The sequence below is a fragment of the Symphalangus syndactylus genome, chromosome 21 (genome assembly GCF_028878055.3).
Source record: "Symphalangus syndactylus isolate Jambi chromosome 21, NHGRI_mSymSyn1-v2.1_pri, whole genome shotgun sequence".
NCBI lineage: Eukaryota > Metazoa > Chordata > Mammalia > Primates > Hylobatidae > Symphalangus > Symphalangus syndactylus.
Window position 1 is genome coordinate 47,482,635 of NC_072443.2, and position 19,926 is coordinate 47,502,560.

Sequence of the window (19,926 nt, forward strand, 5' to 3'; positions counted from 1 at the left end):
TGAAAGCCAGACCAGCTGAAGCTTTCTTACATTTTCTCTTTGCTTTTTCCATCCAGCTTGCCAACTCCCAGTTCCAAGCTAAGTATGGTATTCTGCCCACTGGTGCTGCTGCCTGGCCTTCCCCAGGCCCTGTGACTCCTGCCCTCCCTGCACCCTCTCAAGAACTTGCTCAAGGTTTAACTTTAAAGATAAGACACTTCTCCACATGTCCTCACATGCCCACACTGCCTGGACTAAGCAACCTGTTCTAGAATAAATGTGAAAAGATGCAGCCCACGGGGCTATTGTGAGGGTATAAAGAATGAGGCCACAGACGTGGGCTACATATTTCCTGAAAATGGGGAGGAAAGTCTGAATTTGGGGCTGAATGTAGATTGTAAAATACGAATGGAAATTCTTCACTGCATCTCTTATGGTTCCATGAAATATTAGAATTTTATAACCAAAAGGAGCATCTTGAGATTGACTGTTCTAATCTAAGTACTTCTTCGTGCTGGTAGGATTTGACAATTGCAAAATCATGACTCGATAGTAGCAGAAACTGAAGCCACGCTTCCTGAATACTAGGAAGGATTTGTTCCACAACACCTTGTTGGAAGTTAAATGCTCAAAAAGTACTTTTAAGTGGAAAAAAACCAGGATACAAAAAAAGTCAATGTATCATACTCCTAACACTAACTCCCCATTATAGAGCACTGTGCCCTATATGCATTATTGCATTGAATCCCACAGCGTTCATGAGGTGGGCATCGTATCTACATTTATGGATAATAAAATTAAGGATTGGTACAATAGAATAACTTACTCAAGGTCAAATAACAAGTTAGAAGCAGAGCTGGGATTTGAGGTAAGGTTCATCTGACTCAAGCCTACACTCGTAGCTACTATTGCCTTTCCTAAGGAACACATACGGAAAGGAAATACTTGTGTGCCAGAATGTTAATGGCATGAGGGGAGAGAAAATACTAATATTCCACTCATATCTACAGCTTGGGGATGGCTTACTGGCCTCAACTTTCCCGGGAAAGAATTCCAAGATGCTGATAGAGCCCTCACCAAATGACAGAGACCCCCGAAGTTCAGCATGAGCATTTCAAGGATGTTGAAAGCAATTTCACAATACCTCTAAAGATTTCAAATGCGCATACCCTTTAACCCAGCTCTCCCTCACTTCTGGGAGTTTATCCTATAGATATTCACAGGCATGAGTGAAAAGATGTGTGCACAAGGTTACAAACGATGCTTGTTTGTAAAAGCAAAAGGCTGGAAACCACTCAATCTCTTACCAAAAGAAAGCTGCTTAAATAAATTGTGATTTTCTATACAACAAAACCCCATAGAGCTGTGAGAATGAGGAAGCTCACTAGGTAGTGAGATGGGACTAACTCCCATAGTAATTTGCTGACAAAGCAAAGTAGGCTGGGTGCGGTGGCTCACGCCTGTAATCCCAGCACTTTGGGAAGCTGAGGCAGATGGATCGCTTGAGCCCAGGAGTTCGAGACCAGCCTGGGCAACATGGTGAAACCCCATCTGTACAAAAATACAAAAATTAGCTGGCGAGGTGGCGTGAGCCTGTGGTGAGGTGGGAGGATCGCTTGAACCTGGGAGGCGGAGGTTGCAATAAGCCGAGATGGCACCACTGCCCTCCAGCCTCAGTGACAGAGTGAGACTCCGTCTCAAACAACAACAACATCAACAAACAAACCAAACTAAAAAAGCAAAGTATATGATAGTGAGTATAAGAAGTTACTTTTTGTGTTAAAGGGCAAGAAAATAAGAATATATATGTGTGTGTGTGTGTGTACACTTATATTTTCATAGAGAAACTTTGGAAGGACACAGATAAAAGCCAATGAAGCTTTCCATTTGTGTTGGTGATGGTCGTGGTGTTTAGGAAAGGATAGACAGGAATAATGGTGGAAAGTAGACTTTTCACTGTGTATTTCCTAACATTTTTTTAGGTGATTGTAGCATATATTCTAAAAATGCAGGTAAAAAAGGAAACTGTTAAGAATGCAGATGCTGTAGGGGATGCCTGGCTTGCTGATGCCAGTGTGCATGCTTGACTGTGAGTGCGTGTGTGTGTGTGTGAGTGCGCGCGTGCGTGTGTGTGTGTGTGTGTGTACACACAAGCACCAACAGCTCAGAGGTGAGGGGGGTGGAGGATTCAGGTGCAGAAGAAACAATGGATTCTGGGAAAGGCTTGGCTGGAGGTCATCTGACAGTCCCCCTGCCTTTGTACAACCCCATAGGGAAAGCACCACTCTTTAGTGAGTGAGAAGTCCAAAGAGTACAAACAAGAGTAGACCAGGGGCATGTGGAGACACAGGAGCAGACTGAGGACCAGAGCGAGGCTTCCATCCTGGATTTCGAGCCCCCAGCCAGGGGCGCCCCTTATCTTTCACATGGAAGTCAGGAAGCTGCCCTGTCCCTCCCCTAAACCACCTTCAGGTGTGAATGCCCTGAATGAAACCAAGGAGCCTAGGGATAGCTTTGGCCCTTTCATGGGGAGATGAGGGTGAGAAAGGTGCCAGGGTCCTCAAAGATCTACTGATTTGTTTTGGAAATAAGCACAGGGCTGCAGCTGGGCTGGCGCTCAGAGGCTCAGGGCCAGCACTGTGCACAGACCTTCGGTTCTGTTTGGTCAGGCCTGGCTGTATGGCTGGTGAGCATCTTACATATCACACTCCTGTCCGCAGTGCTTTCCATCTCGGGGCAGAGGTGGTTGGGGTAGGGCAGTAGGGGAGACACATTTGGGGGCTCCCTGCGGTGCCCAGGCTGCTGGCAGTGAGCCACTCACATCTCCAGGACCATGACGATGTTGGCCTTTTCTTCGAAGGCATCCACACACTGGACCAGCTTGGGATGGTGGAGGCAGTTCATGATGCTGATCTCCTGCCGGATATTCTCTTTCTCTTTTGCTGAATATGCCTTGAAGAATTTCCCTGCCCAGACTTTTCGAGTTTTCTTTTCTACAAGTCGAAAGACCTGTCCAAATTTCCCACTGTAAATGAAAGCGGGAGGAGAGAAAAGCCACATTTAGCCAAGTTTTCCACTAACTTAGGGTTGGCAAATTATGGCCCATGGGACAGATCTGGCCCACCTCCTTTTATAAGTAAGGTGTTATTGGAGCACAGCCCTGCCTGGCTGTTTGCATATTGTCTATGGCAGCTTTTGTGCTACAGTGGCAGAGCTAAGGAGTTGTGACAAAGGCATATCGCCCATAAAATCTAAGATATCAGCCTTTATGAAAGGCCCAGACTCCTGCTCTAGAGCAATGAGGCACATTTGTTTTTTCTTATCTTTAAACATTTTTTTTTTTTTAGAAATAGGGTCTCGCTATGTTGCCCAGGCTGGTCTTGAACTCCTGGCCTCAAGCAATCCTCCCACCTTGGCCTCCCAAAGTGCTGAGATTACAAGCGTGAGCCACCACACCTGGCCTTTGAAGCACATTTCTAATGCTGACAAACCCACTGTCAACCTTGGCTGATGGCATCTCTTCCCCTCCCTGCGGTGGAACCCATGAAGATGAGTGGAGACAGCCCTTCCCAAATGCAGAGAATTACTGAGCAGTTGCCTTCCTTCCTTCCACTCCCAACCACTGATCCCCTGGTGATGGCCCAGGCAGGGTCCTGCTTCCCACTGCTGAGAGAGGGGAGAGTGGGGCTCCTCTGTGATGGCACCGACTTCTTTCTGACACTGTTACCCGGTTTGCATCACTCCTTCATTTCCCAGAAACCGCTGGAAATACAAGTGGAGTCCCACTCCTTTCTCTCCCACCTCTTCTATTCCTCCAGGGACAGGGCTAAGGGCAGATGAACAGCTTGGCTCAGGGTTGGGGTCTGAGCCCACTCTGTCCTCCATGCCCCAGGGAGAAGCCAGAGTAAGCAGTGCGAGCCAAGTTCATGAGGGAGCTTGATGACTGCTGTGCATTTAATGGAGCACTAACGCAGGCATTGCTTTACAGTGAGCACTGATCAGGCTCCACTGACTTCTGTGGATCAAATGGAAGGGATACCAAAGATAATCTGATCCAGTCCTCTCATTTTATTTTATTTTAAAAATTATTTTTTTAAGTTCCAGGGTACATGTGCAGGATATGTATGTTTGTTACGTAGGTAAACGTGTGCCATGGTGGTTTGCTGCACCTAACACCCCACCACCTAGGTATTAAGCTCAGCATGCATTGGCTCTTCTCCCTAATGTTCTGCTCCCCACACCCCCTGCCTTCCCCCGACAGGTCCCAGTGAGTGTTGTTCCCCTCCCTGTGTCTCATTTTGGTCCTGGGCTCTGAACAGAGGCACAGAAAAAGAAGGACTTGCCCACAGCCTTTGCAGAGCTGGGACGGTGCAGGACCGCATGGGCAACTCTGCAGAGAGTCCTGGGTGAGTGAGTGATGCTTTTGTGGGTCAGTCCTTTGGATCCTGCAGGACTCTCAGTCTGGGGAGGAGGCAGGGCCCAGGGAGCAACAGGAAGCTGAGGCACTGAATCTAACTGTGAGACCCGCACCACTCTCAGCCTGGGAGCCCAGAGGCAACTTCCCACTGCACTTACGATCCTAATCTCTCTTCAATGTCGTAGAAGTCAGACACTTTTTGTTCGGTATTGACTGTCACTGTCCGGTAATCAACCTCGGGCTCTTTCTCATCTGTGGGGCACAGGTCAGGGTTGGTGTGAGTCTCAGATGCCCCCACTCAGCCCCCTCCACCCCAAGAGCCTGACCCGAGGACGGGGGCTGCACTCACCATCGTCTGACACCTCCACTTCATCCTTCGGCTCTGGGGGGGCACAAGGAAGGACAGAGAGGACACAGGTGATTAGTACTGAAGGCCCACTGACAGCAAGATGTGCTGGGGGCCTTGCCAGGCCTCAGCCTCCTCAGGCAGACGACTACCAGGCCCAGAGCTCTGGGCATCCCCTGGGGCTGGTCAGTCCACATAGCAAATAGGGCCCGGTGCAGACTGGCAGGTGCCAGCCTCTTCCCTCCACTCAGCTCCACTTCTCCACCAGGTCTCCCCTCTGTCCCATCCTCTCTAGCCTCATGGTCCCCAGATATACCCTTCTCCACATCTCACCCAACCCTTCCTGACTTTCAGAACCTACACACAACTGTGACAGTCTCTTTCTGCCCTGGCTCAAAAGTCAGCAACTTATAATTGCTTCTAGTGTCAAATCCATGTAGCCATTCGTTGAATGTTGTTGACGGCATCCCAGCATTGGACCAAGCATCCTGAATGTCAGTTATTGTGGGCATTCAAAACATATTACACAGAAGGCATGGTCTCTCCTTTCTTGTAGCTTATGATTTAGTTCAAGAGGCAAAAACATATATACTTGAAGTAACAATTTACAAAGTGTACCATAATCACGCACATATCACCATGGTTCAAAGTGAACACACAACAGGGGAGGGTGACACAAAATGGGGCAATTGTAAGTGAGAGCAATTATTCTTAGAAGAAATAGCCTTTGAGTTGTGTCTTAGAGGAAATGATGGAATACAACGAAGGGGCGAGTGACGTCACACAAATGAAACCAACAGGTATTTGTGAGGCAGAGCAGGAAGGGACACAGTCATGCCAGCTGCTCCCATGGCCATGTCAGGAGTGAACAGGGTCCGGGGAGCAGGAGGGGTTCCCTGGAACAGGGGGGCGTCCAGCACAGCACAGCACATCCACTTCAGAGCTCCAGGCCTTCCTTTGCCTTGATACAGGTTTGTTTGTTGACAATCGAGCCACTCTGGCTTCCTGACCTTGCCTTTCCCTTCCTGGGCCTTGGTTTCCCCATCTGTAAGAGGAAGGGTTGCACCTGATGTCTCGGGCCCTGGCTAGCTCTGGATGCCAGGCTTCGTCGTATGCTGTGTGTTCCTCAGCCATCGTCTGGGCTGCGTCCTGGCTGACAGCTGGACAATGAATGGGAGGTTTCCCGAGGAAGCAAAACAAAGACAGGAGAGAAAGCATAGAGGGAGGAAAAGGATTTTTAAAGTGTGAGAGTGTGTGTGTGTGTGTGTGTGTGTGAGGGTGGGCATATGAGTGTGAGTGTGGGTGTACTGGTGTGAGTGTGTGTTTAGAGTTCTTAAAATGCTGCTGACAAAGCTTAGTTTTTTTTAAAAAAAACTAAAACTAAACATGAATGGGATTGGAAAGTGTATTTTATCACAGAAAGGAAGCTGCCATGGAAAAATAAAAAAGGATGAGATAGACAGGGACACCCAGATAGAGTCTAGCTGAAGTATCTGAGGTGGGTTTCACGGTTGCTGTCGGGATATGGGCCTAACTGGTCAATATTCCTAAATCCACATGTTGGAGAGTTAAGAGTGGCATTGTCCAATTCACAGGTGGAAAGGATGACCTGAGAGCAATGCAACTAGAAGCCAGGAACGGAGTTAGTGTTCAGGAGAATCTAATCATTCTACCTTTTAGGGTGGTGAGCCCTAAAGTACATAGTTAGAACCCAAGACAGAAAGAGCAGCTCCTCAATCTACTGCTCGGGCTGTCAGATGCTGTCACAGGGCAAAGTGTGCACGGGCCCCAAACGGGTGAGTACTGGGTAGCTGTTGAGAGCGCCCTGGGTGCCTGCCCCGGAGCTCTGGCTGCCGGCAGTCCAAAAGCCACGATGGAGCTGGAGGTGGCATGCAAGGCCACTGAAGGGAAGGGCTACGTCTTAATCAGAAAATGTGAGGCCTCTGAGGTTGGGAAAGAAGTCTAAAATGGACATGACTTTAAAGAGAATCACACAATCGCCAAGGGTGAGATGAGGGTTTCGGACTTTTCATCAACTCATGACTACTGCACCTTCGGGGAACCATTTAGTGTTCTACCTCACGTAGGAGGAAGGCTGGAGGGATATGGAACTCACATGAGAGGTACCACTAGAATAATAAGTATGTCCAATAGACATTTAGGTTAGTTCAGTGGTGATATTATAAACAGGGTTTTAAGAGAAGCAAAAATATTGGAGTCAATGAGTGATGGGACACCAGGTGGACCAGTCACTGGACTAGGTCTTCAACACAGAATCATCCTATTTACTGTCAGGGAGGCCCCTATCTTGACCTGTGGTGCTGCTGCCCGATACAGTGGTTCACCAGTTGAGGCATCCTTTATTTCTTGTTCCTGTGCCACATTTTCCAGGCGTGGCATGGAGACCAGTGTATTCCAAGCAGCAGAGTGAGAGGGAAAGGAGAGGGCAGCTTTCCTGGCCTGGTGTCAGGAGGAGCAGTCTTGCCAATGGCCCAGCAGCAGGGGACTTTCTCTGTGTGCCTTGAAGGGGGCATCCAGTCCTAGAGCTGGCCCCTGCCTGTCACTGTGAGTCCAGGTAGACAGCCACAGGGCTAACCTCTGGCCTCACTCATGAGCCCACATCCAAGCCTCACCTTCCCCTCTAACCCCAGAGGTCTGCAGCAGGTCTGCTTCTCCTGCCAATGCTCTGGGGGAAAGACCTAGATCATTCTCAAGGAATTCCAGCCCCTCTTTCTAGTGCACTATGTTCCTTTATGCTGCAAGAAACTTGGATCAAGACTCTGGACTAAGCCGGGAGCAGTGGCAAGTGCCTGTAGTCCCAGCTATTCGGGAGGCTGAGGCGGGAGGAATGCTTGAACCTAGGAGTTCAAGTCCAGCCTGTGCAACAGAGGGAGACCCGATCTCTTTAAAAAAGAGAAAGATTCCAGGCTGCTACATCCCCTTCTGCTTTCCCTTTCTTTTCCTGCCTCTCTTCTATTTGACCACAAGGGGAGGAGTGAGAGAGAAGTAGAGGAAAGACCACAGTTCAATTAGCAGAGCTCTTGGTGCATAAAGGGTTGTTGAGAAAGGTGAACTGGTTTCCATCTTTCCACTAGGGAAGGGTCTTCCACTGAACTTAAAAAAAAAAAAATCTGTTCAGAATGAGCTATGAGATCCATGAGCTAAGTGGAAGGCTATTTGGAAGATGGTTCTGAGATATTTGTGCAAACAGATGAGAGTCTCGTTACCCTGGAGTGTTTGGGAGAGGATCAGCTGAGTGCTCGGGACCCTCACATGGCACAAGTTCAGTCAGTCCCCTGGACAAAGAATTGTCCCTTCCTGCAGCCAAGGACTGTTGCACACCCAGAGAACACTAGAGGGCATCGCAGCCCCGGAAACGGCCTCAGGCCAGGGTGTAGCTGCGCTTTATGTCTTGAACCGTCCTGGGGATTGCAAGGAGGCTCCAGTTCTGCAAGAAGCCTCAGTCACAGTAGCTGTTCTGCTAACAATTATACAGACTAGAACAAATTAGGGTTAGGAGCAGGGATGGAGTAGCAGCAGGATTTGAGGAGTACAGTTCAAGAACTGGTTGCGCTGGGAGGGAGCGGGACTGTGGTAAGGTTCTGGCTCTGTGCACTTGGGTTTGGGAGTGCATTGTCAGTTCAAGGACCTTAGTCTTAGGAGTGGCTCCGGCATAGAGATAGAGAAGCCACTGGAGCTCCATGGGGAACCTATGCTTTGTCTCCCCCTGTATCCCCAGTACCCATGGCAGTGCCTAGAACACAGGAGGGGCACAGAACACGTGGTGAATGGATGTGGGATGAGGGCTAGGGTACAAACAGGTATGCAAATGAGGCATGAGAATGAAGTAGAAGAGCGAGAGGCAGGAGTGGCAGTGGCTGTGGTGGTAGTGGTGAAGGTCAGAGCCAACATTAGCTGGGCTTCATGGAGTGTGGGTTAATCAGCGCTGCCTTTTTAATATGATCCCACCCCACCTGCTCCACAGAAATGACCTACAATGACCTCTTACTTGATCCCACCTCTCTGCCAACACACACACACGCGCGCGTGAAAACACACGCCACTTCCCTGAGAGCCATTTCCCTCTTCAGCAGAGGGATGGCCTATGGAGCTTTATAAAAAACAAGCATCTGAGCAGACCGCAGAGGAATTCTGCCTGGAATCCCCTCAACCAGAGTCCTCTGCCCTGAGGCCTAACACTTGCCAACTGTTCTGCCCTCTTCCTCCTCCCCCTTGGTAATCCAGCAAGCCTCAGCTGGGGAGTAGCTTCCCATCTGGAAGCCCTGGGTGGACTGGACCCCCCCTCTGGATTTCAAGTGATTTCAACATTGCCCTTTGTCTATTCCCAGCTGGGAAGGGTGGCAGCAGGGAAGGTGAGTCTGAAGGCCCAGAGAGGGTTCAGCGGGCTGATGGCAGGGAACAAGGGAGAGGCTACTTGCCCCAGACAGGCAGTCCCAGCTCTTCCTCCCAGCAGAGTCTCCACACAGCCTTAGGAGCAGCTGGCCTAGACCCCTGGAGGCTACACCTTGCAGCTCCCGTGGCCTCGGGTCCTGCTGCCTGGGGTTAGTCAGGGATTCTCCAGTCTCTCCTTCTTTACACCATAGCACAGACCTGGACGATTTCCTTTCCAGCCAATGAACTCTTCACACTGCAATCTTATTCCTTTTCCTGTCACTTTTCCAAGTAACATCCTAACACCACAGACTGGAACTTGATTGCCCCCTGGGACCCACACTCTATGCAGCCCCCAGCCTGCTCATTTCAGAGGGACGTTTTGTGTGTGTGTGTGTGTGTGTGTGTGTGTGTGTGTGTGTGTGTGTGTAAGAAGACAGGGATGGCAGTTTTGTTACTCGGTGTCCCCCGACAGACATTTGGGAGTGGCTAGTGGTTGGGATCCCTGCGAAAGCTGTCCCAGGAGCAGGCATCATACCTCCGTGACTTGCACCATAGTTCTCAAGGAGACCTGCTCTACGCATATTGACATGGCTCAATGGGTAAAGGCCGCTCGACACACAGCTGCTAGCATAAAATTGTAAAGCTGGTATGTTTTCCATTGGTACCCTAACTTACTTTCTTTCTGGAGCCGTTGTTTAATTGAAAGTAAAGTTTTAATACCTGTTTTGTACCTAATTTTCAAATTTTTTTCAAAACTAAACAGGGTCATTGAATCAGATGACAGTTTCCATACTCACAATCGCTCTAGCTTCCTGTTGATGCCAGGCCTGCTCACTTTCTCGCTTTCTGAGCTTTGCTCAGGTTCACTATTTGCCTCACTTGATTTCTAATTCCTTGTAATTAGAAGGAGTCAAATACATTCTCACCTAGTGATCAGTTTTGGTTTTCAAGTGACACTCTGCATGTGGAGCTCATCTCCTCTGATACTTCAGTCTTCTACTATCTGCCTCACAACTCTACATTCTCCTATCTCCAAGAGCTCTCTTCCCTTGATGTCCCTCCACCTTCTCCTCACCCCCAACCTTTTCTTATCCTATATTCTTTAATTCATTTTTTTTTTTGAGATGGAGTCTCACTGTGTCACCCAGGCTGGAGTTCAGTGGTGCAATCTTGGCTCACTACAACCTCTGCCTCCTGGGTTCAAGTGATCCTCCTGCCTCAACCTCCTGAGTAGCTGGGACCACAGGTGCATGCCACCATGCCCAGCTAATTTTTTGTACTTTTAGTAGAGATGGGGTTTTGCCATGTTGCCCAGGCTACTCTTGAACTCCTGAGCTCAGGCGATCCACCCGCCTCAGCCTCCCAAAGTGCTGGGATTACAGGTGTGAGCCACCACGCCCAGCCTCTTATCCTAAATTTACAATGTCCTTTTCCTGTTCTTCACATAAAACTTCCTGAAATAATATTCCATGCTTCTGGCCTCTCTTTCTTCCATTTATTCCTTAACCAGGGCAACCATCTTTTCACTCAGTGGAAACTCTACAGACTTTGATCACAAAGATCACTACCAACCAAAGGACTAAATCCAAAGACCCTCTGAGTCCTCATCTCCTTCATCTTTATTTAGCATTGGATGCAGTTCACGAAGCCCTCTTTGCGCCTTCTCCCTCCCCTGTTTCTTTGAGACTCCAGCCTCCTCCTGGTTCTCTCCCCTCTCAGTCCTTTCTCCTGGTACTGCAAGCTCCTTCTTTATGGTATTGGTAATGACTTTCTCCACCACACTGTCTGTAACCTTGTCAATGCCCATGGTTTCACTTATTAATTAAATAGTAAAGACTTCCAAGCCTGCAACACTAGCTTAAACCTTTCTCTTGGGCTCTAGACCCAACAGTCTTAGGATACCTTCCCTTGGCTATCCCTCAGATGCCTCAACTCAGCAGGGCTGAAACCACAGCTCCCCTCTCCTCCCAGACTCCCTGTTACATAACCTCCAAGTCACTCAAGTCAGGAACCTGGAAGACAGCCTGACCTCTTCCCTCAGCCTGACCAAAGGAGCACAAGCTTCAGGCCAGACAGCCCTGAGTTCACCAATTGGTGAGCATCACCTCACCAATTACAAGCTCTGTGACTTTGGGCAAGTAGCTTCTCCCCTCTAAATCTCATTTCTCCTATCTGTAAAATGAGGGTAATAACAGTATCTGCTTCATTGGGCTATTGGGATTGGATGAAATGATGCATATAAAGTGATTAACACATCGTAAGCTTAGAGTAAGTGCTCAATACATGTTAGCCATGGTGAATTATAACAATAAACCTCTAGCTGGCTCTTGAATTTGTGTTCAGTTACCCCAGCCAGGAACTGTAAGTCATCTTAGAATCTTCCAGTTCTCTTCCTCAACTCTCTATGGAACAAGTCATCAAGTATGGTCAATTCTACCTCCTGAGGCTTGAAGTTCATGCCCTTTCCATCCCTCCCCTGGACTGTCATCCCAGAGGCCCATCTGGTATGGCTGACTGCAGTCTCATCTCCTCTGACCCACCTGCCACTCCAGTGCTTCTCAAACATTCGTGTGCATCTGAACCCCCAAGCAGTGGATCATTTTCAGTCAAGGCCCAGAAGGGCCTGGGGGAGTCTGCTTGCTAAGAAGCTCCCAGGATGCCAAGGCTGCTGGTCCACAACTGCACTGTGAATAGCAAAGCCTTGCTCTTTCCCTAGTTTTCTAAAAACCAGATCTAATCATCTCAATCCCGTCTGAGAATCTTTGGTGAATTTCACAACTTTACCTAAAATGCCCTTTTAGTCTTACTTCCTCCTGTTCTATCTCACACAACATATGCCTTGGCCACACATGAGCATCTGAAAATGCCACACACTGCCATTGCTTTGTAACCTTTGCTCATGCTGTTTTCTCTTGTAGAGTGCCTTTCCTTATCTTCCCTGCCTTTTAGAATCCTATCCCTTTTCCCAGGACTCAGACTAAGTGTCACCTTCTCCAGAAAGCCTTCCTTGGTCTCCATGGAAAAATGCTCCATGCATTCTGTTATGTCCCTTTGGTTCTTTTTTTACCCAGCTATAATAGCATGCGTCCCTTCTCATTACAGTTAGCCATACACACCTCTGTTCCCCTGGATTTTAAGCTCCATGTCTTATCTTTGTGTTCCAAGAATCTGACACCAAGTAGACACTCAAATATGGATACAAGAGGAGAGAAGGGGAGGAGGGTGGAAGAGGAACATGTGGCTTGCTTGAACTCCTATGCTCCTGAGTAACACACCATCACCCCCTGGTGGCAGCATGCCAAAATTGCTGGTTCAATGTTTTTTGAAATGTCCTAAGTTTTTCTGAAATGTTTTTTGAAATGTCCATACTTCTTTTGAAGAATGGCTGAACATCACTGTCTTGGAAACCAAGACTCCAAAAGACCCTGCCAGTCATCATTAATGTTTCCTCAGTTCCTTTTCACTCCTTTCAGTACAGTCTTTACATACACAAGGTCAGTCATGCATATTTATTTCAAGCCACTGATGAAGTGAAGGCAGCCTACCTTCAGGTTTCTCTCCTACCGTTGTGAGTTCAGACTCCTGGCTTGGCTCACTGGTTCCATACACATTGATTGCACGTACACGGAACTTATATTCGTGGTCAGGCAGCAGGTCCTGGACGTTGAAAGAGGTGCTGCGGCATGTGGCTAGTTCCTTCCACGTCTTGTTGGCTGAGTCCCAGATCTCGATGCTGTAGGACTGTACAGCACTGCCCCCATCATACGAGGAGCCGTACCAGGACAGGGTCAGTGAGGAGCTCCGAATGTCAGAGGCACAAGGTGTGCCAGCTGGGGGGTCTGGCTTATCTGGGGATAGAGAAGCACAATATCACCCACACTTTCCAGAATTGCAGGCAAAGGAAGTTTTTGAATTACCTGTGTCATGGGGGGAAGGCAGCCTAGAGGACCCACTCCAAAGTCCCTGGTTCTGAGTCTCTTTCCCTCATCCGCACATCACAGTTAGAGCTATGTACAAACCCACCTGTACGGAAAGCCCCATGTATAACTATTTCCTCCAAAAAAGGCCCCCCCGCCTTTTTTTGCTAGTTTTCCAGTCTACATGCAAGTCACGATTTCCTGTACTTTGCCCAAGTCATAAACATATTTGTCAGAGTAAACAGATCTAGGAAGCTGCCCAGAAGGCGTGGACTATTTCCCATCGAAAACATGTTTTGAGAGAGAGAGTTCAGCATGAGTGTGTGTGTCTGTCCTTCAGGCCCTTGGCCAATGACCTGTGACATAACTAGGGATCTGCCTCCACTTTCTCTGGGTCTTGAAAAATGCCTGCCCCACCAAGGGGCGGTATAGCGCAGTGTTTGTGCTCTGAAGTCAGACAGATTCAAGTTGGAACACAGATCTGTCCCCACACAGTATCTGCTAATCGACCTGTGCCTCAGTTTCCTCATCTGTAAAATGTGAATAACAATAGCACTTGCATCACAGGTGGTTGTGAGAAATTCTTAGAAGAGTGGCTGGCTTGACTAGTCATTACTATCAAGATTATTGTAGGAGTTTATTTCTAACTTTATATACTTAAAAATTACTCCTGTCCTACCTCTTTTATTCTCAGAGGGCTGTTGAGATATAAATAATTTCAAAAGCAAGCCACAATAGCAAATCATAGCCATCCCTGACTAATGGACAGAAAATGAGCTGAGGACACAAATAAGAAGTGGCCCTTTTGGCTGGCTGCCTTCTCATTCAGATGACCTGGCCTCAGAACTAGCAGTACTGCCAACTTCAAGTCAAATCATGGTAGCCAATACTTTAATGAGGCTCTTGAGTTTTGCTGATTTTATTAGTTGCTTATCTTAGCAAAACTCTCCTATTTTTCAGATTTAGTTTTTGCAGATGGTTGGTTAGTTACAGATATCTGTGTTCATTAACCCTTCATCTCCCCCAGTGCTGTTTGAGTTCATGAAGCCTCAGAAACTAGCAATTGAAACCATGCTTTTAAGCTATGTCGACCCCAGCAAATTTGAAAGTGGTTTGTTTGCCTGACTTTCTCATTCAGAGAATGGTGCTAATATGTTCCTACCTCTTAGGGTTTTTGCAAGCATCAAGTAAGCAAACATAGATAGATAAAGTACTTGACTGCTACTCTCCACCCCCAGCAAGGCAGGAAGGCCAAAGGCAATTCCTGCAAATGACCCTGTGTATATGGAGAAGAAAAATCTGCATGTATATACATGTGTATATGAGTATATATACTCATACTTATATTCATTCTTGTCCCCTCTCCCAGCCCTGCTGATCCACATTCCAGCCCAGAATGCACTACCCAGAAACTGTCTATCCCCAATAACCAAAGCCCTGGGAATGATTCTGGGATTGTGACAGAGCCACTTCCCAGTGCTGGCAGTCATGCCAGAGGCGTCCTGTGATGGAACCACTTTCACTGGCTGTTTAATATGTTCTCTTAGAAAAACTGTTTGTTCTGAGAGATATATTGGCCTTTTTTGAAACATTTCTGGTTTTGGCTAAGATGTTTATTACTCTAAACTCTCTTAAAGACAAGTGGTTCAAGTCCTCTCAAGACCCAGCTAAGGAAGTAAAAAAGCCTAAAGAGGGATGGAAGACAGACCCACTACTCCTCCCAGAGAAGGCTGCCTGGAAACCATGTGATTGGCCACGGTTGGAGTCGTGTGGGCTTACAAATGAACGCACTCTGCCAACTGATCTTCCTTCTGCTTTGGCCGAGAAAAGAAAACTGAGAAATGGGTGTTGCAGAAGAGGTGCCATTTGTACCCTACCCTGTTACAGATATCTCTTGGCTGAAAATGAGAACCTGTACATGACATATATGATATGTAAGACTTGTCACACAAGAGAAGACACAACATTTGGGGAGAGGGACTTTAATTCCAAGTAAAACTCCAACACTTTTAAGGAATTTGCTACCAAATTAAGGAGTTCAGAAAAGACCAAAGTCAGAAGTCCTAGGAGATTGGAGGCCTCCCACCCCTCCACCTGCCTTTAGAGCTGTGGGCTGCACCTAATGCTTTCTGTTCTTTCTAAGCTATGAGCCCCATGCAGTGGCTGAACTAGTAAAGGGATGAAAACCCTCAGAAAAGAACAGACGTCCTTAGAACAGGGAGCTCCTGTGAGCCTGTCCTCCATGGCAACACACTCAGACTGGGAGGGAAACCCTGGGCATCTCTGGGCAAAGGAGACTCCACATTTCCTCTGAATTCTCCCAGGGCTCCCTGGAGGCTTGACTAACAGAATAGGAAACTCAGCTGAGTCTAAGACAAGAGTCTCCAATGGCACCAGCTCCAGGATTTTCTCCTCAGCAAAAGTTCGAATTCCCAGGAAAATGGAGGATCCCATCCTACAGCTTCCCACTAGAGTAACTGCCCTCGAGGTCTCTTGGTGCTCACTTATTTGAAGATGACCAGTGGCTATGCCTAGCCCCACCTGGATGTCCCTTCCCTGGGACTTCAGCAGCTGCTGGAAGGGCCCTCAAAAGTCATCTACCTGGATAATCCTGGCCCTTGGGAAATGCATCCTCAGCAGCTAAGGCATTTTGCTTATCAAGAAAACCCAGTAGTCAGTGGCAGAGCCAAAAGGAGATTCCAAAAAGTCTCTGGACCCTCGCTCCAGGGTTCAGGACTTTCCAGGCTATCAGGCAGAATGAGCTCAAGAAGGCATCTTGCTTAAGCCTGAGCTGAGCATTAAGATGGGAAATCATGCAAGCTCCAAACTGAGTTAGTATTTGGGGATTATTGGGTATTTGGGGCTCTCTCTACTTTGTTTTTCTCCTTTAAAGATATGAAAAGAGACCTGCTTTTCTTGTGCTGGGTGAGTGACCTTAAGGAATCCATCTGGGTGTGCTGCTCTCTGTCCCCTCCCTCATTCCCCGCAGGCCAAGGCCAGAAGCGCATGCGCAGGAAGAGGCTCTGAGCATCGCAAATTCCTGGGCTGTCTTTTAAAATATAACAATAATAAGTCTCCAAAATAGCTAAATATCATTCATTTAAGCTAACAGAGGGAAAGGCTAGTTTTTATTATCGTTTGAAAAATAGGAGTCAGAGATGATCTGAAAAGAAAGTGGCCCTTTAAAGAATATACAATAAGAGAAGTTTCCTGCTAACAAGGAGGAGTTGTATTAAACTGGCCTTATTTAGCTGGTCTGTAAATGCATGAAAACTGTCTGGAGCAGGCCAAGTGATTCCTGTTTTCACCTCATGTACATTTTACATCTGCTTAATAAACCCTGATCAGAGAATACAGAGGTGTCCCTGGAGATGCACAGGTAAATCTGAGCTTCATCCAGGTTTACTTTGAACTAATTCTAAGTGCGTGGGCTCTGAATGAATGTGGCTTTGCTGTATCCATCAATGTGAGTCCTATTTTATTGAGCAATTCTATTCTTAGCTCTTTGAGGGGGAGGCAGACAGAAAGCCTCGGTTCTCCTCCATTCCATTCCCCTCCCAGGACGGCATTTAACATGCTGCTCCTGCCAGCTGGCAGACAGCCACGCCAATGGCCCTGTCAGCACTGGCCACAGAGAATAAGAAACTAAACCATAAAAGGCCAGAACTGCAGCCCGCGCAGTGGTGATCGGAGGAGGGGAGTGCGTGGCACCGCGCAGGAGCCGGGCATCATGGGGGCTGGGGGGAGGGACGGCTGAGTACAGAAAAGCAGTTCAAAGAAGCTGACCCCAGAGTTGCTTAAGGAGGAGCAGATGAGAGAGAACATCAAAGAAGTTTAAACTGACGCTTGCTGATAGGACGGGAGTACAGGGCCAAATCAGTGCTTCAGAACAGATCTAAATGTACCAGTAAAGTGGATCACTAGCACCAAGCCTCCACAGGTTCCTGACTCCTTGGGAGGAAATTATTCAAATAAACACCTGGAGTCACCAAAAAGAGACAGAGTGAGAAAAGGGTTGTTATTCTCCTTTAGAAATGAAAAACCCATTCCCTGACCCCTTTGTACACCAGTCTTCCCCGATCTGAAACTTCCAACTGAAAGAAACAAAAGAACGGGGGTCAGAGGAAGGAGGACAAACGGAAAAGAGGGGACACGGGACAGGGTGACAGACACTGAGAAATGGCTGAAACAGAACACAGGGCGAAGAAACAAGGCCAGGGAGAGGAACAGAGCAAGAGAGAAGGTAAAGAGAAATGTGGACAATTGGGGGTGGGGAGTGGATGCTGGAGCTCAGTCCTCTGTGAATTCCCTCTCCCGGGTCCCCTGTGTCCAGGGACAATCTTCCAGGGGCCTTTGCAGTACTTCCTGTCTGGGGAGTCGGGCCAGGCTGTGGAACCTGTGGTCTGTTCTGGTAGCTGGCATGGGCGCAGCTCACTGGCCACCTAATTTGTCTTCCCAGCTCTGTATTACTTTGACCTTTATCCTCATGTCTTCGCTATTCACCTGGTTGGACAAGGACTTCTTCTTCCCCAACTGCTTAGGGGCTGGAGGGAAGTGCTACAGGGCTTCCTAAGGCTCAGCATGAGAAAAATGGAGGCACAGACATCAACGACTCCCTGGCATGTGGACAGCTCCCCAAAAGGCTTGCATGTCCCCCTCAAGATGAATTTTGCAGCCAGAGTGTTCCTTTACCTTTTGGGACATTCTGTACCTACTTCACACTCCCATGAGTGGCACTGGAGGACAAGTGTTTGAAAGTTTAGAACTAGTTCCCACATATCCCCTGATGCATTATGTTACTTTGTTCAGATTAGGCTTCAGTTTCTCCTCGTAAGGCTGGAAACATCAGTCCTGTCCATCCTAGTCCTAAGGTGAGGGTACGAGATGAAGATAGGGGAGAAAAACTGCTTGAGAACTAAGTCAGGGAATCACGGAATGTCAGAGAACAAAGTCAAGGAATCAAAGACCAGCAGAGAACAGAGGTGAGGAATCATAGAATATCAGGGAATAGAGTCAAGGAATCAGAATGTCAGAGAACAGAGTTGGGGAATCATAGAATGTCAGAGCTACAAGAGACCTTAAGAGTCAATGTCTCCAACTTCTAACTTCATGTCTAGATACCTCCATAAAAGAGATTCCAGGGGAAGACTTCTAACCACCATAGCCGCACAAGCCCTGCTACCAACAGATCCTTTTGTTCTGTGTGCCCACGTGTGTGGGCACCAGGAACACACAGGAAAGGCTAGTTTGCAGGAAGTTAAGGTTGGATCAGCACGCACAGCTGAGAGTTTTGTGCACTGCATAAAAGGGGCCTAGTGGGGGCATCTGGGCCAACCTGTCCTCCCCAAGGCCAGGTCATGAGCTCTGAGGTGAGGCTGGGGGTGCTGTACCCTTTTCACTCTGCCCAGCGAGGCCTCTTTTTCTAATTTTCACAAATGTATCCTATAAGCTTGAAAGCCAAGGACAAATGGAAAACCTGCTCGGGTCTCATGCACATATCAATAAATGCCAGGTCAAAGGCTTTCACATGCACAACATATGAAGGCCCACAAATGCATGAGGCATAGAGTCTACTCTCTCTGTCTGCCCCTCTGCCTGCTCATTCTTCTGCTGTCCCAAGCACCTGCCACACTGGGAACAACTGGAGCAGAACATGACAACAGCGGGAGACTGGTTAGAAAACTCTCTTGATGCTCCAGGAGAAAGCTGACCAGGGCACGAAGACAGTGGTAAGGGAGGAGAGGAAAAGTGAACTTGAGAATCAGTCTGGAGACAGACCCCACTCAATCCTCGGATGAAGGAGGTGATAAGGAAAAGCAAGTGGAGTCAGGATTGGGAGGTCATGGTGACCTCAGAAGAACAGTCCCTGCAGACTAATGGGGCGTGCGGGTGAGGCCATAGGAAGCTGGAGGGTGCTGGGGGGTGAAGAAGCAGAAGTGCAGTAGAGACTCACTCCTGTCAGAGAGAGAAGGTAGGGTGGCTAGAGTGAGAGAGAACATTGCAGGAGTTATTAATGCCTGTGCATCTGGCTAAGATGGCGACACCTATGGGCTGCTGGGAGGAGCCAAGAGAGAGGAAGAGGTTGAAGAGAGAAGTAGGGATGGTGGAGCCCCCAAGGACCTGGGGTCCAGAGCACAGGAGAAGGGAGCAGCCTTCGGCAGGACCAAGGTGGGCCATCCCCAGAGCCTGGAGAGTGGAGTCAGGATGGGGACAGATACAGACACCTGTGGTGTAGGGGCCAAGAAGTTGACCAAGTTTATGCCTCATGTCTCGTATTTCTCAAATAAGCTAGATGTCAAGGCCTGAGGGCGGGGAACTCCAGGAACAGCTATCACAGAGAGGGGTTGATAGAGACAGGGAAAAGGCTTTCTGCCCAGCCTTGGCCCCTCTGCTGAGCCTGGAGGTCAGCAGGGTCTAGCAGGGAGTCTGTGGGTTGCCGTGATCTTCTTTCTGCGGTGCCTTATAAATCAGGCACAGGAGTGGTGAGAGATAATGGGTGATGAAGCCCACGTATCTTGCCTGGGGGCTCCCTGCCTTCCCCTTGCCCCAAGCTCCATGCCACCCAGCCGCCAGACTCACCCACGACAGTGAGGTTGACCTGGGCCTGCCTGCTGCCCAGCTTGTTCTCCACCAGCAGTGTGTAGCAGCCGCAGTGCTCCTGGCGCGCGGCCAGGATGGTGAGCTTGCTGCCGCTCTCGCTGTTCTCCACCTTCATGTGCTCGCTTTCCTGGATCTAGGGGCGGAGGATAGAGCAGGTGCTGGAGCCTTGGGCCCTCGGGCCAGGAAAGGAAGGGGGCTCCTCCCCATTCCCTACTTCCTGAAGGATGCAGCTGGACAAGCTGTGGGGGGCTCGGTCTGGTCTGGACTCTGCG

General features: G+C 48.5%; 1 protein-coding gene and 1 long non-coding RNA gene across 14 annotated transcripts in view; one reads left to right on the forward strand and one right to left on the reverse strand.

Moving 5' to 3' along the window:
- The window catches only part of LOC129470956 (uncharacterized), a 66,074-nt gene extending 65,803 nt beyond the window's left edge, over window positions 1-271 (forward strand). For all 12 annotated transcript variants that reach the window (XR_008653441.2, XR_010118483.1, XR_010118486.1 and 9 more), the window contains one exon: window positions 57-271. This is a non-coding gene — a long non-coding RNA (uncharacterized lncRNA). The remainder of the gene's footprint in view (window positions 1-56) is intronic.
- MYLK (myosin light chain kinase) overlaps window positions 1-19,926 on the reverse strand; it is a 279,682-nt gene that overhangs the window by 32,502 nt on the left and 227,254 nt on the right. For both annotated transcript variants that reach the window (XM_055258971.2, XM_063630182.1), the window contains 5 exons: window positions 19,634-19,787; window positions 12,683-12,985; window positions 4,746-4,778; window positions 4,555-4,648; window positions 2,801-3,004 (listed from right to left, as the gene is read on the reverse strand). In XM_055258971.2, coding sequence (XP_055114946.2) covers window positions 2,801-3,004; window positions 4,555-4,648; window positions 4,746-4,778; window positions 12,683-12,985; window positions 19,634-19,787 — 788 coding nt within the window. The remainder of the gene's footprint in view (window positions 1-2,800; window positions 3,005-4,554; window positions 4,649-4,745; window positions 4,779-12,682; window positions 12,986-19,633; window positions 19,788-19,926) is intronic.